This window comes from Oncorhynchus gorbuscha, linkage group LG12 (genome assembly GCF_021184085.1).
Source record: "Oncorhynchus gorbuscha isolate QuinsamMale2020 ecotype Even-year linkage group LG12, OgorEven_v1.0, whole genome shotgun sequence".
Lineage (NCBI taxonomy): Eukaryota > Metazoa > Chordata > Actinopteri > Salmoniformes > Salmonidae > Oncorhynchus > Oncorhynchus gorbuscha.
Window position 1 is genome coordinate 7,202,001 of NC_060184.1, and position 24,360 is coordinate 7,226,360.

The 24,360-nt window shown below is 45.2% G+C and overlaps 1 protein-coding gene across 2 annotated transcripts; it reads left to right on the forward strand.

The window, feature by feature from the left end:
- Positions 1–333: 333 nt before the first annotated feature.
- On the forward strand, positions 334–8,710 carry LOC123991539 (vertnin-like). 2 transcript variants are annotated; one of them, XM_046293158.1, is made up of 8 exons: positions 334–629; positions 2,124–2,437; positions 2,681–3,288; positions 3,452–3,895; positions 4,111–4,894; positions 7,380–7,429; positions 7,797–7,808; positions 8,028–8,710. In XM_046293158.1, exons 2-8 carry the CDS (start codon positions 2,126–2,128, stop codon positions 8,029–8,031), a joined length of 2,214 nt encoding a protein of 737 aa, XP_046149114.1. In that variant the 5' UTR covers positions 334–629; positions 2,124–2,125; the 3' UTR covers positions 8,032–8,710. The 2 variants fall into 2 exon arrangements, with proteins under 2 accessions (XP_046149114.1, XP_046149115.1); XM_046293159.1 differs by lacking the exon at positions 7,797–7,808.
- Positions 8,711–24,360: the final 15,650 nt, after the last annotated feature.

Sequence of the window (24,360 nt, forward strand, 5' to 3'; positions counted from 1 at the left end):
TGGATAATGGACACCCACAAAGTAATATATATGAAAAAATAACATCATACTAATTGGAGATTTAAGTGTACTAACTAGGTCTAGGTGTTGTGCAACCTACTGGATTCATCTGTGATTGAAATGCACTGTACATTACATCGTGTGGTGTTCACGGAGAAATGTACTGAGTCAATTGTGTTTTACATACAAATGTTGATATTGGGTTGGGGGGAGACAAAACAAATCAAGATAACCCACAACCCGATACTTCCACCTATATAAGTGTTGTTCTCACCGATAGCCGTCGACACCACGGCTTTTGTTACCACTTCACATTGAAATTGACCCTGGCCCTGCGTGGGGGGCAAGAGGGGCGGTGTTTTCTCAAACCACAGACAACAAAACAAAACAACAGGTCGGCGGCGATTGACAATTTCCTGAAGAGAGGTCGGCCTTATCACTCCCAAATCTCTCTTCAAAGTGTCCCTATCTGCAGTGAACCCAAGTCGTGTGAATCCGTTCCATGCACACATAATGGAATAACTAAGTTACCTGGGAGAGAATCCGGAACGAAGCCTTATGCGGTGCGCTTCACCACTCCGATAGTGACCGACGTCCTCTTGGAAAGCGATTTATACCAAATATTTCAGGTAAGTAACGTACCCAAATTACTATTGTATCAATGAACAAAGTAACTTACTCCCACGTAGTAGTAATCAGAAGAAAACGTGGTACAACAGTTGGTTGATGGTGCGTTTGTTGATAACGAATCAATCACAAACGTCTCCTCTATTTTCATTCGTATAGAATTAATTATTTTCGACATTTTTGTTACAAAATTATTATTTTAGTCAATTTGAAGCCAAGTGACTCAGTTCTGCAGTTCGCCACACGTCTTGTACCACACATTCGTGCGTCGTTGGCTATATTAAGATGAAATAATTGCGTAATTAATTGAATTTAGTATGGCAACTTTTTTTTCTCTTAGTGGAAACTGCTAGAATGTTTTACACAACACACATACATATTTTACACAATGAACACATTATACCTAATTTAAAATATATCTCAATATATTTTTAACATAAAAAATATGTATATAACATTTGTCACGTGCATATCAATATGACTTCACCAAGCTTACAGCAATACGTTTCGGTCCTGGAGCTGGTTTGTTATTGTGAACATGTGCAGCTAATATATTTGCGAACACATTGCCTGCCACAAATCTATTTTTAATCTCGACTGGTCCAGCTTTCTGTAAATGGGTCCAGGAACACAAGAATTCAATCACATTCAGTCGGTTATGAATGCATGTCTCTTCAGGACCTATTCAGTCAAACCCGTAAGCAGGTTTGACTGATGGTTCTAGATAAAAACATTCTTCATGTAGGTTCACAATTACATTTGTATTTTTTTCCCCCTTCGATGTGATTAAAGTGATCTAGTCGACGGCTTCTGAACCTTTCCTGTGTATCTGCTTCTGTATGGGTTCAGGTTCATGTTAAAATGTTTATTTGACCTTTTATTTAACTAGGCAAGTCAGTTAATGAACAAATTCTTATTTTCAATGACGGCCTAGGAACAGTGGGTTAACTGGTCTAGGAACAGTGGGTTAACTGGTCTAGGAACAGTGGGGTTAACTGGTCTAGGAACAGTGGGTTAACTGGTCTAGGAACAGTGGGTTAACTGGTCTAGGATCAGTGGGTTAACTGGTCTAGGAACAGTGGGTTAACTGGTCTAGGATCAGTGGGTTAACTGGTCTAGGATCAGTGGGTTAACTGGTCTAGGAACAGTGGGGTTAACTGGTCTAGGATCAGTGGGTTAACTGGTCTTGGAACAGTGGGGTTAACTGGTCTTGGAACAGTGGGGTTAACTGGTCTAGGAACAGTGGGTTAACTGGTCTAGGAACAGTGGGTTAACTGGTCTAGGAACAGTGGGTTAACTGGTCTAGGAACAGTGGGTTAACTGGTCTAGGAACAGTGGGTTAACTGGTCTAGGAACAGTGGGTTAACTGCCTGTTCAGGGGCAGAACGACAGATTTGTACCTTGTCAGCTTGGGGATGTGAACTTGCAACCTTCCGGTTACTAGTCCAACGCTCCAACCACTAGACTATCTATGTTCTGTCTCTGTGTCCCGGCAGGTATGATTCAGAGGAAGGAGGTGATACTCTCAGTCCTAGAGGAGCTGCAGGATGCCACAGAGAGCTCCGGCCTGCACGCCCTCACCAGGGTAGCTCTGGAGGTCCACCAGGTACTGACCCCCTTCACCCTGCCCTCCTCCCCCTGCCAGGAGTTCCCCGGCTGGGCAGGCATCGACGGCGTGGCCCATAGCCTGTACCCTGCTGACGCCCCCGGAGGCCTCCTGCCTCTGGCCTGTAAGGGAGAGGGGAACCTGTTGTTTGATACAGCCAGCATGCTGCTAGTGGGGACGACTAGTCTCAGTCTGGAGCTGCAGGTGAGCAGAGATTGGCAGTGTTTCAATCATATGCAGCATCTGAGTTTCAACAAATACGTTGCATTTATTTTGTGGATCTGGTTGATTTTTTTCCTAGTTTGGAAATGTAATTTCTTTGTGGACAAGAGCTACTAAAAAAATAATATCTGTGTTTCTTTTAAAAGTGTGTGTGAGTGTGTGTGTGTGTGTGTGTGTGTGTGTTACACTAAGTATGTGCCAACTCCTGAACTGCATTTCCTCCAGGTACGTACGGTGGTGGAGATGCTGCTGTGGAAGAGATACTATCTGAGCGGTATGATCGACTCGAAGGTGATGCTGCAGGCGGCCAGGTTCAGCCTGTGTGCCGAGGAGTCCCAGGACATGCTCAACCTCCCCCTTTCAGTCCTCGAAGCGATCTTCGACGCCGACGTCAAAGCCTCCTGCTTCTCCGGCTCCTACGCCAACATGTGGCACCTCTATGCTCTTTCCTCCGTCCTCCAGTGCAACATCTATTCTGTCTACCCCATGTACAACCTCAAGATACGACCCTACTTCAACCGCCTGATAAGACCCAGGTCCTACCCCAAAGACATGGATCCTATCACCTTGCACATCATGTGGTCCGGAGAGCTGGAGGGAGGCTCCTCCAGGTTCAGACCCACAGTCTTTGTAGCGTTAGTCCATTCTAGTGACCTCCGGACGGGGAGTCCTTACGACGAGCAGAGGGTCCCCCCTCTGAAGACCCAGGAGCTTCTCAAGCAGGACTCTCTCCTGTCCTACTCCAGTCTGAAGGACAAGTACAACGTCACCAAGAGTACCTTCTACCGCTGGAGACGGCAGACGCAGGAGCACCGTTTAAGATCTGCTGCCAGGCACGTTACAGTTTCCTGTCTCTGTCGTCGATCAAAATACTGTCTGATTTTAAATCATGGCACTCTGGCACATTCACTTTGTTTTTGTCTTGTATTGTTTATTTAGCTGTATGTTTCTGCTGACATTGAATTAGTATTTTTCATCTGATCTTTTTCTATCAAGGTACGAGGCCAAACACTTCCTCCAAGCGTGCTATCTGGAAGGGAAGCTCATCCCTCTGCATCAGTTCAAAGAGTTCTTCCCTGAGATCTCCAGATCCACCTACTATGCATGGAAGCACGAGCTGATCTCATCCGGCGGTAATTTCTCCACGTTCTCTACGAGCGAGGTGAGTCCAGGGGACAGCACGGCGCAGGAGTCCTGGTCCTCTCCAGAGTACAAGCTCGGGCAGGAGGAAGACCATGAGGAAGAGCATGAGGCCAGAGAGCATCACAACAGCGTGGCCAGTCTGTTCGGCCTGAACTACAACGATGATCAGATGGATGGAGAACGGGCCCAAAACATGGCTGTGATGCAGGAGGCCAAGAAGGTTCTTCAGAACTGCATCGCTAGGAATACATCGTTCCCCTTCCGCATCTTCAAGAGGAGCTTCCCAGGGATCTCCAGGTCACCTACAAGGATTTTACTGTTATTTAGCTCAGCCTTTAATAACAAATAGTTTACTGTTATTTAGCTCAAATATTTAATAACAAATAGTTTACTGTTATTTTAGACATTATTTTTGTTTTTTAAATATTGCATTCATCCATTTTATTGATTTACTGTAAAGTGTGTTGCAATTTTAACATGAACTTTTGAACTAAACGTTTGATTTGATCCAGGTCTACTTATTACAACTGGAGGAGAGAGGCCATGCTGTTTAACCGAGGCTACAAGGTCGGAAGCAGTGAAAACAGCTTGGACACGGATAAGAGTAGTCCAACTGGTGGTCTGTCCCCTATCGGGGGGACTGAGAGCCATGGTCATGCTGCCACGGTTTTCCCCAGAGTTAAGATCTGTAGAAACAACCAGAAAGGGTTCCGGATGGTGTTCCTACGCAGGAAGAAGCTGAGAGAAGCTGCCAAGGTGAAGGTGTGGAGGTCAAAATGGCCTCTGTCTAGGTTCAGAGTGATGTACCCCTCCCTGTCCCTCTGTTTCTATTGGCTGTGGCGTAACGGCCCCAGTGGAACCAGGAAGGAGGAAACCACCACCCCGTCTCTAGAGGTGGACCGTTCTGAGATGATTATGGAGAACAACAACGCAGTGAAAGAGAATGGGATGATGATGATGATGGCAGAGAGTGACATAAAGACAAAAGCTCCAATGCAGGACGTGTTCTCCTTTGAGGGGGACCCGACAGAGGATCTGAGAGCCCCCGTCACCATGACCTCTGTGACATCCCCCCTCCCCAACCCAACCAATATGTCCGCCACCACAGACGACCAGATGTTTGTGATGGATCTGGTGGCCCTGGCTAACTTCAAGGCCAAGGCCAAACTGTTCCTCCAGAAACGCTTCGAGGAGAAGTCCTTCCCCACCTTCAAAGAGTTCAGGTCCTTCTTCCCCCTGACTCCCCGTTCCACCTACTATATGTGGAAGAGAGCCCTGCATCACGGAGTGCCACTGGTACATGACTGAGAGAGAGAGTACATGGCTGAGAGAGAGAGAGGGGGCATGGCTGAGAGAGAGAGAGAGAGAGAGAGAGAGAGAGGGGGCATGGCTGAGGGAGAGAGGGCATGGCTGAGGGAGAGAGGGCATGGCTGAGGGAGAGAGGGCATGGCTGAGGGAGAGAGGGCATGGCTGAGGGAGAGAGAGAGGGCATGGCTGAGGGAGAGAGAGAGAGGGGCATGGCTGAGGGAGAGAGAGAGAGAGGGCATGGCTGAGAGAGAGAGAGGGCATGGCTGAGAGAGAGAGAGAGAGGGCATGGCTGAGAGAGAGAGAGAGAGGGCATGGCTGAGAGAGAGAGAGAGGGAGGGCATGGCTGAGAGAGAGAGAGAGAGAGAGAGAGGGAGGGCATGGCTGAGAGAGAGAGAGAGAGAGAGAGAGAGGGAGGGCATGGCTGAGAGAGAGAGAGAGGGAGGGCATGGCTGAGAGAGAGAGAGAGAGAGGGAGGGCATGGCTGTGTGAGAGAGAGGGAGGGCATGGCTGAGAGAGAGAGAGAGAGAGAGGGAGGGCATGGCTGAGAGAGAGAGAGAGAGAGAGGGAGGGCATGGCTGAGAGAGAGAGAGAGAGAGAGAGGGAGGGCATGGCTGAGAGAGAGAGAGAGGGAGGGCATGGCTGAGAGAGAGAAAGAGGGAGGGCATGGCTGAGAGAGAGAGAGGGAGGGCATGGCTGAGAGAGAGAGAGAGAGAGAGAGAGGGCATGGCTGTGAGAGAGAGAGAATGGCTGAGAGAGAGAGAGAGAGAGAGGGCATGGCTGAGAGAGAGAGAGAGAGAGAGAGAGAGAGAGAGGGGGCATGGCTGAGAGAGATATATTCACTTTATATATTATCTACCTCACTTGCTTTGGCAATGTTAACACATGTTTCCCATGCCAATAAAGCCCTTGAATTGAATTGAGAGGGCATGGCTGAGAGAGGAGAGAGAGAGGGAGGGCATGGCTGAGAGAGAGAGGGCATGGCTGAGAGAGGAGAGAGAGAGGGAGGGCATGGCTGAGAGAGAGAGGGCATGGCTGAGAGAGGAGAGAGAGAGGGAGGGCATTGCTGAGAGAGGAGAGAGAGAGAGGGCATGGCTGAGAGAGGTAATGGCTGAGAGAGGAGAGAGAGAGGGAGGGCATGGCTGAGAGAGAGAGAGAGGGAGGGCATGGCTGAGAGAGAGAGAGAGGGAGGGCATGGCTGAGAGAGGAGAGAGAGAGAGAGGGCATGGCTGAGAGAGGAGAGAGAGAGAGAGGGCATGGCTGAGAGAGGTAATGGCTGAGAGAGGAGAGAGAGAGGGAGGGCATGGCTGAGAGAGAGAGAGAGGGAGGGCATGGCTGAGAGAGAGAGAGAGGGAGGGCATGGCTGAGAGAGAGAGAGAGGGAGGGCATGGCTGAGAGAGAGAGAGAGAGGGCATGGCTGAGAGAGGTAATGGCTGAGAGAGGACACTTAGTGTAATGGTGGTCATACACTCTGTTACACTAGCTTTAAGCAGAAGGGTGTCCCTGTAACAAACTGAAATGCTGTCTTGTCTGTAGTCTCTTCCGAATCCTAAACTCTTTCCCCCCCTCCCCCGTCACTCCCTCAAACAGAGTCCTCAGTATCAACCCCCACCCCCTCCTCACCCACTTTGAAATTATGTAAATTTTTCACAATTGTTTTCAACTGAGCACACTGTAATCATTTGGGTTTGAGGTATGCTTCAGCACCTGGGTGAAGTCTAATGTATTGAAATGGCAGCCAAATGCATCTTAAACATGATGTTCACGCTTCATCTCGTCTCCATTCCTGGCTCTCCTTTGTTCTCCTCCCTCCCTCCATTCCTTCACCTATCACCTTCAGGTCATGGACATTTGCACATCTGTGAAAAGACACTGTCCTACAGTTCATGTAATGGTCCTCTGGCCTCTAGCAAAAGGCAGTTGAAAGTCATCCTGATAGTGACCAACCAGCGGGGGTTGATTTTATTTTTTTTTTTTAAATGTCTCTTTGTTTGAGACTGGGTGTGTTCTTCTTCTCTTGTATTTAGTGTTAATCCATTTACCCTTCAGGAAGGACTCCTTTTATTTCCCTGTTCTTCTTCTTCTTTTTCAATAGTTTTCAGGTTCCTTCAGAATGTTCAGTTTTTTTAAAAATCCATTTGATGTCTGTCTACCTGTTCTGTAGGATTCCTAGTGGTTTACCTTTTTAATGTGTTGTATTGAAAGAAGTCTGTGGTTGTGTCAGGAAAAGGCCTTTTGTTTCAGAAATCCAGTTTCTCTCTTTTGTTGTTGTTTAAAACATGCTCTGTACACACACACACACACACACACACACACACACACACACACACACACACACACACACACACACACACACACACACACACACACACACACACACACAGTGTTTTGATTCACAAATAAAAACTTTTTTTTACTATTGAATGTACATCTAAAATGATGATTTAACTTGGTTCATCGCTGTTTTGTGTTTCAGAGTCTTTACTTCGTCGTGATTTATATAGCAATAGATGCTACGCCGAGCAGGTAATGACCTATATATTGTCTCCTACCGTAAGGTATCTTTGCACTGTGGTATTTCAATGGGATACGGAACACATCTCAACCATATCAGGGATCACTTGTCTTTTTTATGACATATGTTACAGGGTCTCGAGACAAATTTATTTCAATTTGAATTGAGCAGTTTTGTTTTCTAATGAATGTTTACAACACTTCTGGCTACCAGAATATGTAATATGCTAATTAGCCTAATTAAGTGTGTATTTTCTTTTTAAGAATTTCTATATTTTCTCATGTGATTTACCCATGCCTTTTTTGGTTGAAATAACTACCTATCGTTCATGTTTTTCTGGTGACCATAATGTGAAATGAATCTTCTCTCTCTCTGAAGTCCTAAAGCATGGTATGTTAGTTTTAAGTCATGTTTGTCTTTCATTTTTTTTAATGAAATGTGAGTTTCGTTACGTTCCCAAACACTTTCTCTCAAAGAGTATTGGTGCACCACTGCCATCATAGCAGCCAAACATTATGTTTTCTATTCTAATGTTTTCCTGTATATTTGTTCATCAAAACTGGTGGAGTGAAACAGTATTTTTTTTTTTTTTTTTTTTTTTGCTACGAGGTAGAACATCAATGAATCAACCACCCACTCAAACTTGTGCCTGCGAGTCATCCAATCACACAGCTTCCACTTGTGCCTGCGAGTCATCCAATCACACAGCTTCCACTTGTGCCTGCGAGTCATCCAATCACACAGCTTCCACTTGTGCCTGCGAGTCATCCAATCACACAGCTTCTAACTCCATTCCTGGCAGCACGTTATCATGCTTTTTATAAAGTTTAGACGAGTCTCCATTTTTTAATTCCGTTGTAATTGTCCCCGTTCGCTTTAAGGAGACCATTTTGTGTAGGTCTTCTAGAGGCATCGACCGTGTTTTGGTACACAGTAATCAAAACACAGTGATTTACGTTGGTCTGCTGCAACAGGGGTATGTTATTTTCTAGAAATGAGCTTTTCTCATCAATGAAAGTTGAAGAGGAGGCAGTGAGTGTGCTACACATTACATTTTAGCTTTAAAACAGTTGCTATCAGCATGTGTTTTATCAAGTAACATGTATGAGAGGGGCTACTAACTACCCCCTCGCATACAAATATAACAGTACAGACTTACTTTACGACAACTCGCCAGGCTTCAATTTGATAAGCAAAAATGCAAATAAGTTGGCCTACATGTGGTAAAAATCAAATTGTGACTGAAAACATGGGTATAATATATGTGAATTCACTGCCAAGTTGTGACAAAACGCTGGTTATGTCCATGTTGTTTCCAATAAAATGAAATTGAACAAAAATGGAATACATGTCGCTTTTTGAAGTCTGTGCCTGGTGGGAAGCTCATACATAACACAAATATATACATTGAAATGCCTCATGATTTGTCATCTCATCTCACAATTAATCTATGCTTCAGTCTGATCAACTGCAGCCTATATCAACCACCAGTGATCCCATCTGGGCCTGTGTTATGCTGGTGAATGAGGACCCAAAAGCGACTTAACGAAAACAGAGTCTTTATTCCAGTATAAGACAAAAGTAATAATCCTGGAAAAATCAAGAAGAAAACAAAACAGGAAAAAACTTAAATCCACTCGTAGTAACGAGGACTGACTGGAGACTCGACCATAGACTGCAGGTTGCTTCGGGAAGGCACCGACCGTAGCAGACTAAGACACCTGCTCACACGCAGGACAAGACAATATATGACAAAACATGACAGCCTGGTCTGGGGAAACAAGGCATAAGCATCATATAGACACATTCATTTGTTTTCTGAGAAAATGTGAAAGTTATCAAAATTTGGTTTATATTCAAACTTCAGGTGGCTACCTAGGTTTTTCAATTTTTTTATTTTATTTTTTAAAACTTATTGACTGGAATGAATCAAATCCAACTTTATTAGTCACATGCGCAGAATACAAGTGTAGAACCTTACAGTGAAATGCTTTACTTACAAGCCCTTAACCAACACGATAATGACGACATACTGTATAAATAACTTTTGAATTACAGATTAAATAAAGCAAGCTTCGCCCTGTGATTCATTCTATTGTCGCAGTTGTGCTCTGTCTGTGTAAAGGACCCCCCCCCTCTTCCACCTCCTCTTCATCCTCTTCCTCCTCCTCCTCCCTGTTAGTTTTAAAATAGACTTCATTTGAACAGGTACAAAAAGTGGCAGCAATTTGACGTGTTTATTTTGTCTTCTCAAGGACCAGGAGTTTAGAAAAAAGAATCTGTTCCCCGTCCTAGTCCGTAATAAAAGCGTATTAATTGTCATACGCTAAAACTAGGGTCCGGAGTTGGTTAGCTTACCAGATGAGGGAAAACTCTGAGCCCCCAGGGAAAACAAATCCCGCCGACGACCACTCTGGGGCCTGTGGTGCCACCTCTGAAAATCACCACACAAACGTTAAACCGTGGAAAAACATCCTTTCTGTATGATCTACTATCGACGTTGTACGTTTATTTTGACGGTGAGGATAAGCTTCCATAGGGTTTTAACGTGGCTCAGTGCAGCCAGCAAGTTCAGCTGTTTCAAAAAATATCATTGCTCTGTTATTACCATTTTATACTGTAGGAATGTTGGGCTGAATGAGACAATTCTTGTTTACACTGTCCTGCTTGGATGGGGGGGACTGTCTAGTAAGTGTCTAGTTTTACCTCGTGTGTATCTGAGGAGATTGGTTTGTTGTTTTTGTATACCAAAAGTGTAGCAAGTGTGAAGAGGCTCTATATTGAAACTAGCTCTCACAGTCTCATGTCAAAATTAGACGTTTGTACATTCAGATGAGAATGTCAGACCCCTGGCGTATTTTCTAAACCAGATGGTTTAGCAAAGCCAACTCGGCGTCGCTGTTCACCCCCCCCAATAGTGATTTACAGAACTTCAAATACACAGCTCAGGCTTTATCCATGATGACACATTCTGTTCTGACTCGAGTTGGTCCCATTCTGTCTGCCTGCTTCAATTGTCCTGGTGCTAATGGAGAGGAATGGATGGCAAAGGGGAGGAGGGAGGGCTGGCAAAGGGGAGGAGGGAGGGCTGGCAAAGGGGAGGGAGGGCTGGCAAATGGGAGGAGGGAGGGCTGGCAAAGGGGAGGAGGGAGGGCTGGCAAAGGGGAGGAGGGAGGGCTGGCAAAGGGGAGGAGGGAGGGCTGGCAAATGGGAGGAGGGAGGGCTGGCAAAGGGGAGGAGGGAGGGCTGGCAAATGGGAGGAGGGAGGGCTGGCAAAGGGGAGGGAGGATGGCTGGCAAAGGGGAGGAGGGAGGGCTGGCAAATGGGAGGAGGGAGGGCTGGCAAAGGGGAGGGAGGATGGCTGGCAAAGGGGAGGAGGGAGGGCTGGCAAATGGGAGGAGGGAGGGCTGGCAAAGGGGAGGAGGTAGGGCTTGCAAAGGGGAGGGATGGCTGGCAAATGGGAGGAGGGAGGGCTGGCAAAGGGGAGGAGGGAGGGCTGGCAAAGGGGAGGAGGGAGGGCTGGCAAAGGGGAGGAGGGAGGGCTGGCAAATGGGAGGAGGGAGGGCTGGCAAAGGGGAGGGAGGATGGCTGGCAAAGGGGAGGAGGGAGGGCTGGCAAAGGGGAGGGAGGGAGGGCTGGCAAAGGGGAGGAGGGAGGGCTGGCAAAGGGGAGGAGGGAGGGCTGGCAAAGGGGAGGGAGGGAGGGCTGGCAAAGGGGAGGGATGGCTGGCAAAGGGGAGGAGGGAGGGCTGGCAAAGGGGAGGGAGGGCTGGCAAAGGGGAGGGAGGGCTGGCAAAGGGGAGGGATGGCTGGCAAAGGAGAGGAGGGAGGGCTGGCAAAGGGGAAGAGGGAGGGCTGGCAAAGGGGAGGAGGGATGGCTGGCAAAGGGGAGGGAGGGCTGGCAAAGGGGAGGAGGGAGGGCTGGCAAAGGGGAGGGAGGGCTGGCAAATGGGAGGAGGGAGGGCTGGCAAAGGGGAGGAGGGAGGGCTGGCAAAGGGGAGGAGGGATGGCTGGAAAAGGGGAGGAGGGAGGGCTGGCAAAGGGGAGGGAGGGAAAGGGGGCTGGCAAAGGGGAGGAGGGATGGCAAAGGGGAGGGAGGATGGCTGGCAAAGGGGAGGGAGGATGGCTGGCAAAGGGGAGGAGGGAGGGCTGGCAAAGGGGAGGAGGGATGGCTGGCAAAGGGGAGGAGGGAGTGCTGGCAAATGGGAGGAGGGAGGGCTGGCAAAGGGGAGGAGGGAGGGCTGGCAAAGGGGAGGGAGGGCTGGCAAAGGGGAGGAGGGAGGGCTGGCAAAGGGGAGGGAGGGAGGGCTGGCAAATGGGAGGAGGGAGGGCTGGCAAAGGGAAGGAGGGAGGGCTGGCAAAGGGGAGGGAGGGCTGGCAAAGGGAAGGAGGGAGGGCTGGCAAAGGGGAGGGAGGGCTGGGTGGAAGGGGGTTAATTGTATGCGTGGGGACAGAAGTGTAAGTAGATGTGTGTGTGTGTGTGTGAGAGAGAGAGAGACGTACTGTACCTGGTATGCTAGGAGTGGATAGGCTCTATGGGGGAGTGAACAGCATTGCTGAGTTGGCTTTGCATAGAAAATAAGCCATAGGTTTGACATTCTCATCTAAATATTGGACAATACAATGGAAAAACTATGTTTTTGTTCCAAACACTTTTTGGTCAGACGTATATTCAATGGCAATTGACATGAACTTCATGTCTGTAAACTACACACAGCTCCCGTTTATTCCCATCTTCAACTGTTCCATGGCCTTTAGCTTGGATAAATGGCCCAGCTAGCACATAAAGGTCTGAGAATCATAGGTAATGTCTTCCAGCCTGGATGATTTGGCAAGGGGGCATCACATCCGGCCGTGATTGGGAGGCCCTTAGGGCGATGCACAATTGGCCCAGCGTCGTCCAGGTCTGGCCCGGGGTCGGCCATCATTGTAAATAACAATTTGTTCTCAACTGACTTGCCAAGTTAAATAAAGGTAAAATAAAAAAAATGATTTGTGTCATGACACACTTGAAACCTTCAAACATTTTAGACCGTAATTTGGGATAATAGTGGATTTTTAGTTCATTATGTTGTGGGGCGAAAATGTTTTAGAATCTCCCTATTAAAGGTTAAACAAGCAACAACAAAAAATGACGTTGGCACCAGCAGCACCGCAGATATTAAGATATGCAAGATGCTCTCACACCATCACACACTGTATCTGCGCATGTGCACGGGTTGGCTTCACACTGTTACGGCACGGAAGGTACGGGACCAAAACAGCGGGGAAGTTGATCCTCGCCCAACAACACTTTGCTCTCACACCATCACACACTGTATCTGCGCATGTGCACGGGTTGGCTTCACACTGTTACGGCACGGAAGGTACGGGACCAAAACAGCGGGGAAGTTGATCCTCGCCCAACAACACTTTGCTCTCACACCATCACACACTGTATCTGCGCATGTGCACGGGTTGGCTTCACACTGTTACGGCACGGAAGGTACGGGACCAAAACAGCGGGGAAGTTGATCCTCGCCCAACAACACTTTGCTCTCACACCATCACACACTGTATCTGCGCATGTGCACGGGTTGGCTTCACACTGTTACGGCACGGAAGGTACGGGACCAAAACAGCGGGGAAGTTGATCCAACACTTTTAGTTGTTGTGTAAATTGACCCAGAATGCATCTACTTCCTGTTGCTGAGTCGACCTTTATGCTTTCACCCCTATATTATAACATTTAAGCTCAGGTGCTTCTTCATGCATTGTGTATGTTTATAGTGTTTCCTGAACATGGCCAGTATTATGGGTTAAGTGACTTCTTTATGCATTGTGTATGTTTATAGTGTTTCCTGAACATGGCCAGTATTATGGGTTAAGTGAGGGTCACTTAAATTAATCTCATAAAATAAATAAATACACACGATAATGATGAACTACCAGGTGTAAAACAGGGAAGAGACTCAGGAGGTATGCTAATTATTATTATTTATATTTTATTTAACCAGGAAGTGCTCGGGACGGCATGGTAGCCCAGTGGTTAGAGCGTTGGACTAGTAACTGGAAGGCTCCGAGTTCAAATCCCCGAGCAGACAAGGTACAAATCTGTTGTTCTGCCCCTGAACAGGCAGTTAACCCACTGTTCCTAGGCCATCATTGAAAATAAGAATTTGTTCTTAACTGACTTGCCTGGTTAAATAAAGGTAAAAAAATATATATGTTTACTTATCGTCCTGTACTATTCACACTACAACTATTAACACATTGTTCAAAACAATAGCACATGACATTTGAATCGTCTTTATTCTTTTGAAACATTTTGAGATAAATATTTTACTGTTAATATTTTAATGCTGTTTTATCAATGCTGTTTTTTTTGTTTCATCTCACTTTTGTTTATTGTTTATTTCACTTCCTTTGGTAATGTAAACATATGTTTCCCCATGCCAATAAAGCATGTTTGAATTTCATTGAATTGAGAAAGATATCTGGGGCCTGGGTAAGAAAGATGCTAAGAGGGGGAGGAAGGAGAGGGGAGGAAAGAGAGGGGGAGGAAAGAGAGGGGGAGGAAAGAGAGTGGGAGGAAGGAGAGGGGGAGGAAGGAGAGGGGGAGGAAAGAGAGGGGGAGGAAAGAGAGGGGGAGGAAAGAGAGGGGGAGGAAAGAGAGTGGGAGGAAGGAGAGGGGGAGGAAGGAGAGGGGGAGGAAAGAGAGGGGGAGGAAAGAGAGTGGGAGGAAGGAGAGGGGGGAAGAGAGTGGGAGGAAGGAGAGGGGGAGGAAAGAGAGGGGGAGGAAGTAGAGGGGGAGGAAAGAGAGGGGCGGAAAGAGAGTGGGAGGAAGGAGAGGGGGAGGAAGGAGAGGGGGAAGAGAGTGGGAGGAAGGAGAGTGGGAGGAAAGAGAGGGGGAGGAAGGAGAGGGGGAGGAAAGAGAGTGGGAGGAAGGAGAGGGGGAGGAAGGAGAGGGGGGAAGAGAGTGGGAGGAAGGAGAGTGGGAGGAAAGAGAGGGGGAGGAAGGAGAGGGGGAGGAAGGAGAGGGGGAGGAAAGAGAAGGGGAGGAAGAAGAGTGGGAGGAAGGAGAGGGGGAGGAAAGAGAGTGGGCAGAAGGAGAGGGGGAGGCAAGAGAGTGGGCGGAAGGAGAGGGGGAGGAAGGAGAGGGGGGGAAGGAGAGGGGGAGGAATGAAAAATCTATTCTGCTGCATCTCCACTGAGGATTTATCCCAGTGTTTTACCCAAACCGTCTCCGACTTTTCTGTTTCCATCGTCCCGGGCCGACACCTGAGTTTCACTGGGCCGTGGCTCTGGCGGACCTGCTCTGACGAGCTAAGGCAAGGATCTCGGTACTTTTCTGTTTCCATCTTCCCGGACCGACACCTGAGTTTCACTGGGCCGTGGCTCCGGCGGACCTGCTCTGACAAGCTAAGGCAAGGATCTTGGTACTATTCTGTTTCCATCTTCCCGGGCCGACACCTGAGTTTCACTGGGCCGTGGCTCCGGCGGACCTGCTCTGACAAGCTAAGGCAAGGATCTCGATACTTTTCAGCCTGCAATTACATAACAATGGCTAACTGTGAGCTTTAACACCTTCTCACAAAGCAACAGTCTTGAATGATGCAGAGGTGGTGGTGGGGAGAAACTGCTGTTCCTGACGGAAGGACAAGAAATATGGTAATAGCTCCGTCCTGCCCTATGATTGGCTAGGTATTTTCACCATATTGTGTATCACTTGTGGTCATCACATTGTGTATCCCTAATTAGTCATGTAGCTACAGTATTAGTCATATACAGTATTAGTTATGAACAGTATTAGTCATGTAGCTACAGTATTAGTCGTGTAGCTACAGTATTAGTCATATACAGTATTAGTCATGTAGCTACAGTATTAGTCATGTACAGTATTAGTCATATACAGTATTAGTCATGTAGCTACAGTATTAGTCATATACAGTATTAGTCATGTAGCTACAGTATTAGTCATGTACAGTATTAGTCATGTAGCTACAGTATTAGTCAAGTACAGTATTAGTCATGTAGCTACAGTATTAGTCATGTACAGTATTAGTCATATACAGTATTAGTCATATACAGTATGAGTCATGTAGCTACAGTATTAGTCATGTAGCTACAGTATTAGTCATGTACAGTATTAGTCATGTAGCTACAGTATTAGTCATGTACAGTATTAGACATATACAGTATTAGTCATGTACAGTATTAGTCATGTACAGTATTAGTCATATACAGTATTAGTCATGTAGCTACAGTATGAGTCATGTAGCTACAGTATTAGTCATGTAGCTACAGTATTAGTCATGTACAGTATTAGTCATATACAGTATTAGTCATGTAGCTACAGTATTAGTCATGTACAGTATTAGTCATATACAGTATTAGTCATGTAGCTACAGTATTAGTCATGTAGCTACAGTATTAGTCATGTACAGTATTAGTCATGTACAGTATTAGTCATGTACAGTATTAGTCATATACAGTATTAGTCATGTACAGTATTAGTCATATACAGTATTAGTCATGTAGCTACAGTATTAGTCATTTAGTCATGTAGCTACAGTATTAGTCATGTACAGTATTAGTCATATAGCTACAGTATTAGTCATGTAGCTACAGTATTAGTCATGTAGCTACAGTATTAGTCATATACAGTATTAGTCATGTTGCTACAGTATTAGTCATGTACAGTATTAGTCATGTAGCTACAGTATTAGTCATGTACAGTATTAGTCATGTAGCTACAGTATTAGTCATATACAGTATTAGTCATGTAGCTGCAGTATTAGTCATGTACAGTATTAGCCATGTACAGTATTAGTCATGTACAGTATTAGTATTGTATAGTATTAGTCATGTACAGTATTAGTATTGTATAGTATTAGTCATATACAGTATTAGTCATGTTGCTACAGTATTAGTCATGTACATTATTAGTCATATACAGTATTAGTCATGTACAGTATTAGTATTGTATAGTATTAGTCATGTACAGTATTAGTCATGTAGCTACAGTATTAGTCATGTACAGTATTAGTATTGTATAGTATTAGTCATGTACAGTATTAGTCATGTAGCTACAGTATTAGTCATGTACAGTATTAGTCATGTACAGTATTAGTCATATACAGTATTAGTCATGTAGCTACAGTATTAGTCATGTACAGTATTAGTCATGTAGCTACAGTATTAGTCATGTACAGTATTAGTATTGTATAGTATTAGTCATATACAGTATTAGTCATGTACAGTATTAATATTGTATAGTATTAGTCATATACAGTATTAGTCATGTACAGTATTAGTATTGTATAGTATTAGTCATGTACAGTATTAGTCATGTAGCTACAGTATTAGTCATATACAGTATTAGTCATGTACAGTATTAGTAATGTACAGTATTAGTCATGTAGCTACAGTATGAGTCATGTAGCTACAGTATTAGTCATGTAGCTACAGTATTAGTCATGTACAGTATTAGTCATATACAGTATTAGTCATGTAGCTACAGTATTAGCCATATACAGTATTAGTCATGTACAGTATTAGTAATGTACAGTATTAGTCATGTAGCTACAGTATGAGTCATGTAGCTACAGTATTAGTCATGTAGCTACAGTATTAGTCATATACAGTATTAGTCATATACAGTATTAGTCATGTACAGTATTAGTAATGTACAGTATTAGTCATGTAGCTACAGTATTAGTATTGTACAGTATTAGTCATGTAGCTACAGTATTAGTCATATACAGTATTAGTCATATACAGTATTAGTCATGTACAGTATTAGTCATGTAGCTACAGTATTAGTCATATACAGTATTAGTCATGTACAGTATTAGTCATGTAGCTACAGTATTAGTCATGTAGCTACAGTATTAGTCATATACAGTATTAGTCATGTACAGTATTAGTCATGTAGCTACAGTATTAGTCATGTGTGACGTAGAAGTCCGTCACTGGCCGCGGGCAGCATTTGGTTCTTTAACGCACACACATATTCTTCACTCCTCCCTGCGCCATTATAAGATAAGTTAACAATGTGGGTCGACACAAATTAACTTCTGTCTTGGTGCATGCATTTCACACCTGTCAGTGTTCATATTTGAGAGATACAATAATTATTATACTTATCAATGTTGTGGATGAGCGCATTGTTTGTTTGTTCTGTTCCTCTCTCTCCATCTCTGTAGCTTCCGGGTATGCTGGAAAAGGACCCGAGCTAAGGGAATTGGGTTGGCTTTATAGTGCCTGTCCCAAATGGCTCATTAATGCATATGGGCATATTGAAAGATATTGTCAGTAGTGATGTAATGTTGTAAATGTTATGTTGTGATATTGTTTAAAACCGTGTTGCAATGTATATCCTTTAGTATGTTTAGTTCATGGAAAATGTAGGTTTGTATTGTTAATTGATTAATTAATTAGGGTTAATTGTTCTGAGGGGGTGTGTGTGCTCTGTAGTGTGTGTGTGTGTGTGCTCTGTAGTGTGTGTGCTCTGTAGTGTGTGTGCTCTGTAGGGTGTGTGTGCTCTGTAGTATGTGCGCTCTGTAGTGTGCTCTGTAGTGTGTGTGCTCTTTAGTGTATATGTGCTCTGCAGTGTGTGGGCTCTGTAGGGTGTGTGTGCTCTGTAGGGTGTGTGTGCTCTGTAGGGTGTGTGTGTTCTGTAGGGTGTGTGTGCTCTGCAGTGTGTGGGCTCTGTAGTGTGTGTGCTCTGTAGGGTGTGTGTTCTGTAGGGTGTGTGTGCTCTGTAGGGTGTGTGTGTTCTGTAGGGTGTGTGTGCTCTGTGGGGTGTGTGTGCTCTGTAAGGTGTGTGTGTTCTGTAGGGTGTGTGTGCTCTGTAGGGTGTGTGTGTTCTGTAGTGTGTGTGTGTTCTGTAGTGTGTGTGTGTTCTGTAGGGTGTGTGGGTTCTGTAAGGTGTGTGTGTTCTGTAGTGTGTGTGTGCTCTGTAGGGTGTGTGTGTTCTGTAGTGTGTGTGTGTTCTGTAGGGTGTGTGTGCTCTGTAGGGTGTGTGTGGGAGTATGTGTGCGTGGAATGAATAGTTGCCGAAGTATCATTCTAAGTTTCAAAAGTGTAGATAACTACAGTACTTTTGCAAAGTTGGAGTATAAATAAAATATGATTCTCCTTTTCAATTTCACTCTCCATTCCCCCGCTGTCATGTTATTTTGTCCGTAATATAAACCACATGTCTGAAGTCTCCTTTGGTAATATCAGATGACAGGATGGAAGGGTATTTACAGTCTCCCAGTCTGTCTCTCTGTCTGCTGGTATATCTTCATTACTCTATATGAGCTGGTATGATGAGGAGCTCTCTGGTCTCTCTCTCTCTCTGTGTGGCTTTCTCTCTATCTATTCAATTCAATTTAAGGGGCTTTATTGGCATCCATCTCCACCTTCTCTTTCTCCCCCACCTCAAATCCCCCCTCTCTCCACACTCCCCCCCCTCTCTCCCTGCTCTCTCTCACCCCCTCTCTCTCCCCCTCTCTCCGTCCCCCCCTTTGCTCTCTCTCTCTCCCCCTCCCCCTATCTCTCCGCCCCCCTCTCTGCTCTCTCTCCCCCCTCTCTCCCCACACAGTGTGTCTGAGGTGCAAAGCTACTGCACTTTGTTTATCTGAAATAAATAGCTAGAAAAATAATGAGGTTTGACATGTGGGAGCTGAAACCATGCAGGATTAGCATATAGCAGTTAGGAGGAAAGACTGAGCTATGTGTGTGTGCATGTGTGAGAGAGAGAGAGTGTGTGTGTGTGTGTGTGTGTGTGTGTGTGTGTGTGTGTGTGTGTGTGTGTGTGTGTGTGTGTGTGTGTGTGTGTGTGTGTGTGTGTGTGTGTGTGTGTGTGTGTGTGTGTGTGTGTGTGTGTGTGTGTGTGTGTGTGTGTGTGTGTGTGTGTGTGTGTGTGTGAGAGAGAGAGAGAGAGAGAGAGAGAGAGAGAGAGAGAGAGAGAGAGAGAGTGAGAGACTGTATCGACTTACACTGAGCGATAGAACACTGCAGAAGCCTTTTCAAGGATTCCAAATATCTTCTCATTAAACAGAACCAATTTGGGACTTTCTCAGTCTGCAGTTGCTAATCATTATGAACAGGAAAGAGAAGGTTTTCCCCCTGATAAATGAAATGTGAGGGTTAATAGTCTGCTATAAAGTGAATAAGAACAGTTACTTCCTGTGAACACAGCACAATACCATAGTAGCCACTCAACCTACATTTAACCAGAAAACAAAATATGTATGTACATCTTTATGCCACTAGGTGGCAGCGATGCTCCTCATTAAACATGGATGAAGACGGTGCTGGGCTGGCTGTGTAAAAAGGAGAGCTCTCAGCCTGCTGGTTGTGTAGAAATGAGAGCTCTCAGCCTGCTGGCTGTTCAGAAAGGAGAGCTCTCTCTCAGCCTACTGGCTGTGTAGAAAGGAGAGCTCTCACTCAGCCTACTGGCTGTGTAGAAATGATAGCTCTCAGCCTGCTGGCTGTGCAGAAAGGAGAGCTCTCACTCAGCCTACTGGCTGTGCAGAAATGAGAGCTCTCAGCCTGCTGGCTGTGCAGAAAGGAGAGCTCTCACTCAGCCTACTGGCTGTGCAGAAAGTCGAGCTCTCAGCTCCATAGCACACAGATTGATTTGGACAGTATTTAATGATCCTATTGTTGTTTTTTGTGTTTATAAATAGCTTAATGTCTCCATTTATCCAAAATCTGAGTCACAACAAGCAGAGGGAAATAAAAGGCCCTCCAGCTGGTGGGGAAGACAGCCTAGGACATCACCAGGACAGAGTTCCAGGACATCACCAGGACAGAGTTCCAGGACATCACCAGGACAGAGTTCCAGGACATCACCTGGACCGTGTTCCAGGACATCACCAGGACCGTGTTCCAGGACATCACCAGGACCGTGTTCCAGGACATCACCAGGACCGTGTTCCAGGACATCACCTGGACCATGTTCCAGGACATCACCAGGACCGTGTTCCAGGACATCACCAGGACCGTGTTCCAGGACATCACCTGGACCGTGTTCCAGGACATCACCTGGACCATGTTCCAGGACATCACCAGGACCATGTTCCAGGACATCACCTGGACCGTGTTCCAGGACATCACCTGGACCGTGTTCCAGGACATCACCTGGACCGTGTTCCAGGACATCACTGGGACCATGTTCCAGGACATCACCAGGACCGTGTTCCAGGACATCACCTGGACCATGTTCCAGGACATCACTGGGACCATGTTCCAGGACATCACCAGGACCGTGTTCCAGGACATCACCTGGACCATGTTCCAGGACATCACCAGGACCATGTTCCAGGACATCACCAGGACCATGTTCCAGGACATCACCAGGACCATGTTCCAGGACATCACTGGGACCATGTTCCAGGACATCACCAGGACCATGTTCCAGGACATCACTGGGACCATGTTCCAGGACATCACCAGGACCATGTTCCAGGACATCACTGGGACCATGTTCCAGGACATCACCAGGACCATGTTCCAGGACATCACTGGGACCATGTTCCAGGACATCACTGGGACCATGTTCCAGGACATCACTGGGACCATGTTCCAGGACATCACTGGGACCATGTTCCAGGACATCACTGGGACATCACTGGGACCATGTTCCAGGACATCACTGGGACCATGTTCCAGGACATCACCTGGACCATGTTCCAGGACATCACTGGGACCATGTTCCAGGACATCACCAGGACCGTGTTCCAGGACATCACCAGGACAGAGTTCCAGGACATCACTGGGACCATGTTCCAGGACATCACCAGGACCATGTTCCAGGACATCACCAGGACCATGTTCCAGGACATCACTGGGACCGTGTTCCAGGACATCACCAGGACCGTGTTCCAGGACATCACCTGGACCGTGTTCCAGGACATCACTGGGACCGTGTTCCAGGACATCACCAGGACCATGTTCCAGGACATCACTGGGACCGTGTTCCAGGACATCACCAGGACCATGTTCCAGGACATCACCAGGACCGTGTTCCAGGACATCACCAGGACCATGTTCCAGGACATCACCAGGACCATGTTCCAGGACATCACTGGGACCGTGTTCCAGGACATCACCAGGACCATGTTCCAGGACATCACCAGGACCATGTTCCAGGACATCACTGGGACCATGTTCCAGGACATCACTGGGACCATGTTCCAGGACATCACCTGGACCGTGTTCCAGGACATCACCTGGACCATGTTCCAGGACATCACCAGGACCATGTTCCAGGACATCACTGGGACCATGTTCCAGGACATCACTGGGACCATGTTCCAGGACATCACCAGGACCGTGTTCCAGGACATCACTGGGACCATGTTCCAGGACATCACTGGGACCGTGTCACTGGGACCATGTTCCAGGACATCACTGGGACCATGTTCCAGGACATCACTGGGACCATGTTCCAGGACATCACTGTCTACTTCAAACGGTGTCCTGAGGAAGTCCTGCAGCATGATCAAGGATACCCCACAACCCAGCCATGAGCTGAGATCCCTTACCGGTGGGCAAACGGTATCAAAGTTTGAGGTCTGATACCAACAGGCTCAGAGACAGTTTCTATCTAGTTTACAAGCCATCAGACTGCTGAACACATGATACCAACAGGCTCAGAGACAGTTTCTATCTACTGTACAAGCCATCAGACTGCTGAACACTTGAAGTGGACTGACCTCCTGCTCAGATTCTTCACACACACACACACACACACACACACACACACACACACACACACACACACACACACACACACACACACACACACACACACACACGCACGCACGCACGCACGCACACGCACACGCACACGCACGCACGCACGCACGCACACACACACACACACACACACACAGGTTGAGGAGAACACACTGACCAGAACACTGTAACACACTGACCAGAACACTGTAACACACTGACCAGAACACTCTAACACACTGACCAGAACACTCTAACACACTGACCAGAACACTGGCAACAGTTCTCACTGTTTATTTGACTGTACTAGTGTTTAGTGTTTATTGACTGTACTAGTGTTTAGTGTTTATTGACTGTACTAGTGTTTATTGACAGTACTAGTGTTTAGTGTTTATTGACTGTACTAGTGTTTATTGACTGTACTAGTGTTTACTGACTGTACTAGTGTTTAGTGTTTATTGACTGTACTAGTGTTTATTGACTGTACTAGTGTTTATTGACTGTACTAGTGTTTAGTGTTTATTGACTGTACTAGTGTTTAGTGTTTATTGACTGTACTAGTGTTTAGTGTTTACTAGTGTTTATTGACTGTACTAGTGTTTATTGACTGTACTAGTGTTTAGTGTTTATTGACTGTACTAGTGTTTAGTGTTTATTGACTGTACTAGTGTTTAGTGTTTATTGATTGTACTAGTGTTTATTGACTGTACTAGTGTTTAGTGTTTACTGACTGTACTAGTGTTTACTGTACTATTGTTTAGTGTTTATTGACTGTACTAGTGTTTAGTGTTTGTATTGTTTATTGACTGTACTAGTGTTTAGTGTTTTATTGATTGTACTAGTGTTTACTGACTGTACTAGTGTTTATTGACTGTACTAGTGTTTAGTGTTTATTGATTGTACTAGTGTTTATTGACTGTACTAGTGTTTATTGATGACTGTACTAGTGTTTATTGACTGTACTAGTGTTTATTGACTGTACTAGTGTTTATTGACTGTACTAGTGTTTACTGAGTGTTTTATTGACTGTACTAGTGTTTATTGACTAGTGTTTACTAGTGTTTATTGACTGTACTAGTGTTTATTGACTGTACTAGTGTTTATTGACTGTACTAGTGTTTATTGACTGTTAGTGTTTATTGACTGTACTAGTGTTTATTGACTGTACTAGTGTTTATTGACTGTACTAGTGTTTATTGACTGTACTAGTGTTTAGTGTTTACTGACTGTACTAGTGTTTATTGACTGTACTAGTGTTTACTGACTGTACTAGTGTTTATTGACTGTACTAGTGTTTATTTACTGACTGTACTAGTGTTTAGTGTTTACTGACTGTACTAGTGTTTATTGACTGTACTAGTGTTTATTGACTGTACTAGTGTTTATTGACTGACTGTACTAGTGTTTATTGACTGTACTAGTGTTTAGTGTTTACTGACTGTACTAGTGTTTATTGACTGTACTAGTGTTTAGTGTTTATTGACTGTACTAGTGTTTATTGACTGTACTAGTGTTTATTGACTGTACTAGTGTTTACTGACTGTACTAGTGTTTATTGACTGTACTAGTGTTTATTGTGTTTACTGTACTAGTGTTTACTGTACTAGTGTTTACTGACTGTACTAGTGTTTACTGACTGTACTAGTGTTTAGTGTTTATTGACTGTACTAGTGTTTATTGACTGTACTAGTGTTTATTGACTTGTTTAGTGTTTATTGACTGTACTAGTGTTTAGTGTTTATTGACTGTACTAGTGTTTATTGACTGTACTAGTGTTTATTTACTGTACTATTGTTTAGTGTTTATTGACTGTACTAGTGTTTAGTGTTTATTGACTGTACTAGTGTTTATTGACTGTACTAGTGTTTATTTACTGTACTATTGTTTAGTGTTTATTGACTGTACTAGTGTTTATTTACTGTACTATTGTTTAGTGTTTATTGACTGTACTAGTGTTTATTGACTGTACTATTGTTTATTTACTGTACTAGTGTTTATTGACTGTACTAGTGTTTAGTGTTTATTGACTGTACTAGTGTTTATTGACTGTACTAGTGTTTAGTGTTTATTGACTGTACTAGTGTTTATTTACTGTACTAGTGTTTATTTACTGTACTATTGTTTAGTGTTTATTGACTGTACTAGTGTTTATTTACTGTACTAGTGTTTATTTACTGTACTATTGTTTAGTGTTTATTGACTGTACTAGTGTTTATTTACTGTACTAG